The following is a 5,525-nucleotide window of genomic DNA, read 5'->3' on the forward strand; positions in this document are numbered from 1 at the left end:
GCGGGCGCCGCCGACCGGGACTCAGCAGCCCCGCCAGGCAGGTAAGGGGACTTGGAACACAGGGTTTGGGGGGAGCTTGGGGTCGGGGCCGCGGGAGGGGGCGGGGGCGCCCCGGATGTCCTTGGCCCAGCGTCGGCCAGGGCCTGGGTGTGCAGTGGGTGGTGCGAGTGAGGAGAAGAAAGGTTGCCCCAGGCGACACCAAATTGGGTTACACCCAAGTCCCCGGTGCCCCGTCTCGGATCGAAACCTTGATGGGAGTGTAGCCCCCATCTCCTGCCAGTAGAGCCCCCAGCTCGAACCCGCCTCCCGGCTCGTCTGGGCAAAGGGCTGGGTCGCAATACTAGCCTCCTGGCGCTGCCCGGCCACTCCCCCGCCTCGCCCACCCTAGCGCACCTGGGCCCCTCCCCCAGGTCACCCTTGCGCCCACCCTCCTCCTACGGGGTTCTAGGCCTTGGCCTCCTCCGCCCCCTTTGACCCCCTCTAGCTGCTACTCTTTCCAGGCTCCCCCAGTCTCTTCCCACCCCTTACCCAAGCTCTCACCATCCCCACCCGTCTCCAGTCCCTTCTCTGCCGGCCGGCGCACCCCCTCGACTCCCGCCCCCAGTCCCGCTCCTGGGTGCCCCCGCCTCCTCTCCCGGCCCGGGGCTCTCCCCCACCAGTTTCCCGGCCTCCGCCCGGGCTCTCTTTCCCCGCCTCCTCCGCCTCCATTCATTCTCCCGGCCCAGCCACGCCAGCCACCCCCTGTCCCCTCACAGGCTCCCAGGGCACCCCCTCTCTCCCTTTTCCACCGCCCCCCCCCAGCCAATTCCTCAGCCGGTCTCAGTACCAGCTGCGTGCCAGCTATTCTTAGCCGCGGAGCGTTTGATTCATGCCGCCCCGGCGGAGTGTGCCCGCTCCCTCCCTCGAGGCCTGAGGGGGAGGGGCCGGAGTTGGTCCCGAGGTTTGGGGCAGCCGTGCTCGCGGGGGGCCGGGGCCAGATTTTCTTTCATCCCACCGGCTACCCGGTTTGGTCCGTGCGCGACTGGTACTGGGGGGGTCAGCCAGGGTCACCCGAGGGGGAGTGGCTGCGGGCCCCAGATCGGGAGGTGGGATGTGGGATAGGGCAGAAAGAGGGGTGAGAAGGAGGCGGGGTCTCCAAGGGCAAGGTGGGGCAGAGCGGCTGGGTACCTGGAGGGGGAGGGGGCTTCCAAGCTCTGGCCACGCGTGGGGGAGGGGCCGGCCGCTGGTTAGATGCTCACTCGCCCACAGCTCTTGGAACTCCTCTCCCCACACACACATTTAATCTTCCCTTCCCCAACCCCCTAGCCCATCCCCACTCCCCCAAAGTCAGCAGTACCCTTGCTGCTTCCCATCTCCATGGCAACTGTGCAGGAGCCAGGCCTGGTGTGGGGGGGAGGGACCAGACCAGACATTCTGGTTTCCGGTGCTGGGGTGGGAGTAGGGGAGAACAGGAAGGAGGTGGACCCCATTTGGAAGGGACCCACCCTCATCAGGCCACCTCAGGGAACAGCAGGCTTCAGGAGATGACCAGCACCCCAGTCTCCAGACCTCACCTCACCTCTCAGCCTCCCGCCCAGCCCCACAGTCCTCAGAATGGAACTACCAGCACCTGGCAATGCCACCACCCCACCCCCAGCACCAATCTGACAGAGGCCCACAGGTCATCCACAGCAGCCCCACCCCAGCCTAGGTTTCCACATTGCTGTTCCCTGGAAAGTCCTCCCCAGGCCAGCCTCCCCACCACCTATTTGCCCTCTCAAGATGTCCCTACAACCTCCACAGGCTACCTGTTGCGGTTCCCTTGGGAACACCCCAGGTAAAATGCTCTGCCTTTGGCACCCCTATCTTAGTGCCCGTTGCTCCCTGATGTGGCCACTCCTTGGCAGTTCTTTGTACACACTGTCAGACACACTTGAGTAAAGTCACCAGCTTCACCACTCCCAGGCATACTCCAGCTGCCCCTGCTCACTATGCTTCATCTCCCCTTACTATACCTCAGCCCCAGTCCCCCACCCTGAGTGAAGAGCCAGGCTGGGGCCAGGAGGGCAAGATGGCTGTCGGTTGGTCCACCTGTCTGTCCTTAGCTAATTTTAGCTGCATTTTCTGTGGCGTGGCAAAGTGGGCCAGTAGCTCCCGCGGTGATTCTGCGGTTTCTGGGACACGGCCACGCTGGGTCAGCGGCAAAGTGGGGCGCTAGGGGGGCGGGGGGCTGCAAGCAGGGCCAAGGGCAGGGAAGGAGACACGTGCAGGAAGCGTGTCAGAACAGGGATGTGTGCTTGCAAACCAGGAGACAGCAGGTCTAAGGGTGTGCCCAGCCTCCTTTCTGCCTCTCTCTGGCAGTAAGGGGAGGCTATCCTTGACCACTTGTCTACCTTGTCTGCTGAGTAGTGCCTGTGACCTCTGAGGGGTCCTGGGCTCCTAGACTGAGGGCCACTCTTGCCCCTGCAGCCGCCTGTGATGCTGCCGTCCCCCGTCGCCCCGTGGCCCCACAATGACCCACAGCCCCGCGACAAGCGAGGAAGAGGAACGCCACAGCGCAAGCGAGTGTCCCGAGGGGGGCTCAGAATCCGACAGCTCCCCAGACGGGCCAGGGCAAGGCCTCCGGGGGACCCGGGGCCGGGGCAGCGGGACACCTGGTAACCTGGCCTCAGTCAGAGGCCTCCAGGGCCGCTCCATGTCTGTCCCTGACGACGCCCACTTCAGCATGATGGTCTTCAGGATTGGCATCCCGGACCTGCACCAGACAGTGAGTGACCACCTACTGGCTGGTGGGGTGAAGGGGGAGGGGGCACGGCACGGGCCCCAGCTGGCATGAGGAGGCCTAGCATCCTCCCAGAAAGCCCTTTGGCCCCATTTCTACAAGCTTCCCCATCTCCCCTTCTCTCCCCAGAATCCCCCCACCCCCAGCTCTCTGCTCCCTTTCCATCCCATCTTAGACTCCTCCCTGACCCCTGACCTGCCCTAGCCACTGACTAGCTCTTCCCCCCACCAGAAATGCCTGCGCTTCAATCCTGATGCCACCATCTGGACAGCCAAGCAGCAGGTGCTCTGTGCCCTGAGTGAGAGCCTGCAGGATGTGCTCAACTATGGCCTGTTCCAGCCAGCCACCTCAGGCCGTGATGCCAACTTCCTGGAGGAGGAGCGGCTGCTGCGGGAGTACCCCCAGTCCTTTGAGAAGGGGGTGCCCTACCTGGAGGTGAGGCCCATAGCTCTCCTGAACCTTTCACTGACAAGGGAGGGCAATACATCTGACACCCCCTACCCCCTGTTTTTATCCCAAAACCTTAACAAGGAAGAACCCAGTGGGCTATTTCAGACCTCCTAAGAATCTTGGGAAAGAGTCAGAGTGGCCCTGGGCAAGTCACTTCCCTGCCCCAAGCTTCTCCTCATCTGTCCAGTTGGGCAGCTGGGGAAGAACTCCCAATTACAGCAGGCATTTTAGAACATTCCCTATGAGGTCCAGACTCCTTCAAGTTGGGACTGCAGTGCACATACACCACCACGATGACCCAGCTCTCTCCTCCAGCCCATCCAAGCTCCAGGGCTATTTCCTCTCCAACCCTGAGCTGACCCCAAAGGATTAGAAGGGGCTGGGACCCTCCCCCTCAGCTCAAGCTTCTTCCCCAGGCCCCTGATTCCAAGTCTCTATGTCTCTCCCCCTCCCCCACCCTGCCTCAGTTCCGATACAAGACCCGAGTTTACAAACAGACCAACCTGGATGAGAAGCAGCTGGCCAAGTTGCACACCAAGGTGAGAGGATCCTATTGGCATTTTTCCCACAGCCCCCCCACCACCTGTAACTCCTACCAGGCCCACATTCTCTCTCCCACCTCTTCCTAACAGCCCTCCACATCTCCTAATTGCTCTGTCCCCCAGTTCCACTTGTATCACATTTGAGACAACCCCAAATATCCCCATTGTTGCTGTTGCAACACTTCCTTACCCCTTCTTTGCCCCTCATTGCCCTGCCTAGGCCCACACCATGTTGAACTGGCTTCTCGGATTCCTCCTTCTTTTCCTCTGAATCCTCCCCAAACCCCTCTGCTTTCTCTGTACTCCTCATCTTGACTTTGGACCCTGTCATCCAGGGTCCTTCTGCTTAATAACTATTTCATAGGCACCCAGCAATTCCCCCAGTCTCATAACCTAAATCTCTACCAAATCTAAGGATGGTCCCTCCTCTCCAGCCATATCTACCTCCTGGCACGCTGCCTGGCACCTTGCCCTCCAGTCATCACACCATATCTCACCTTTGCCTCCCCTGCTCACCTAGGTAGTCACTCAGAAGAAGTTGGTGGACTGCTTTGGTCAGAGGTGAAAGATTCTTGACCCTTGGGCAGAAAAGCCTCCTGAGCCCTCTTTACCCACCCCTTCTCCCCACCACCCACACATCCCACTGTTTCCCCCCTGGAGAGTGTGTTCCATCTCTCCAGACTTGCCCTGTCCACTTTAGGAGCAGCTGGCCACATGCAGCTCCCAAGTACTTGCAGTGTGACAGGTCCAAACTGAATTTGCTGTGAGTGTAAAATACACACAGGATTTTGAAGACTTAGTACCAAGAAAAAAAAAGTTAAATATGTTATTAATAATTTTCCTCTGGATCACCTGTTGAAACAGTAATATTGTGGAACTATCAGTGAAAGAGCATCTATCGTTTAAATGAATTTCAGCACAACTGACAGATCCCCTTCCTTTCTTTTTCAAGGTGACTGCTAGAAACTTATAAGTGGCATTTGGGGCTCCATGTATATTTCTGCTACACCTTGCTGCTGGAGACCCTGGCTTCTCTACCTTGCTTCCTGAAGGTCCTGTCCTCTCTCTCTTTCTCTCTCTGTCTATGACTCAGACGGGGTTGAAGAAATTCCTGGAATACGTGCAGCTTGGGACGTCCGACAAGGTGGCACGGTTGCTAGACAAGGGGCTGGACCCCAATTACCATGATTCGGATTCTGGAGGTAAGGAGGGGGCACACATCATGGTGGACCAAAGGGCCCATGACCATGGGTCCATGGAGCCAAGAATGCTGTCTACACTCATATCATTCCTTACTGGTATCAGTGACAACATATTACTCTCCTGACTGGGAGGCCTCCAGGCCAGAGCTGGGGGAAGACAGATGTGACATCTGGGAAGTGGGAAGGTCAAGGCCAGAGCCCAGGAGTCTGCATGTGACCAGCTTTTCTCGCCCTGTAGAGACCCCCTTGACCCTGGCGGCCCAGACTGAAGGCTCCGTAGAGGTGATTCGAACCCTGTGCCTGGGTGGGGCCCACATTGACTTCCGGGCCCGGGATGGCATGACAGCACTGCATAAGGCCGCCTGTGCCCGGCACTGCCTTGCTCTCACGGTGAGACCACCAGGACCCTTCCCTCCCACCCCAGGACCATCTCTCCTTTTCCCTTTGTCCTTTCTCAAACCCCAGTTCTTTCATTTCTGTTAAAAGTAGACCCTTTTGGCCAGGTGCAGTGCCTCACACCTCTATTCCTGGCACTTTGGGAGACCAAGTGGAAGGACTGCTTGAGGCCAG

The 5,525-nt window shown here is 59.3% G+C and overlaps 1 protein-coding gene across 1 annotated transcript in view; it reads left to right on the forward strand.

Moving 5' to 3' along the window:
* The first annotated feature begins 2,478 nt into the window (after window positions 1-2,478).
* The window catches only part of SHANK1 (SH3 and multiple ankyrin repeat domains 1), a 48,382-nt gene continuing 45,335 nt past the window's right edge, over window positions 2,479-5,525 (forward strand). Inside the window, exons 1-5 of the mRNA XM_003801448.2 lie at window positions 2,479-2,746; window positions 2,993-3,196; window positions 3,679-3,750; window positions 4,847-4,955; window positions 5,194-5,345. Of these exons, the coding sequence (XP_003801496.1) occupies window positions 2,492-2,746; window positions 2,993-3,196; window positions 3,679-3,750; window positions 4,847-4,955; window positions 5,194-5,345 (792 nt within the window). The 5' untranslated portion in view covers window positions 2,479-2,491. The remainder of the gene's footprint in view (window positions 2,747-2,992; window positions 3,197-3,678; window positions 3,751-4,846; window positions 4,956-5,193; window positions 5,346-5,525) is intronic.

The sequence above is a fragment of the Otolemur garnettii genome, unplaced genomic scaffold (genome assembly GCF_000181295.1).
Source record: "Otolemur garnettii isolate 467f Iridium unplaced genomic scaffold, OtoGar3 scaffold00211, whole genome shotgun sequence".
In the NCBI taxonomy this organism is placed as follows: domain Eukaryota; kingdom Metazoa; phylum Chordata; class Mammalia; order Primates; family Galagidae; genus Otolemur; species Otolemur garnettii.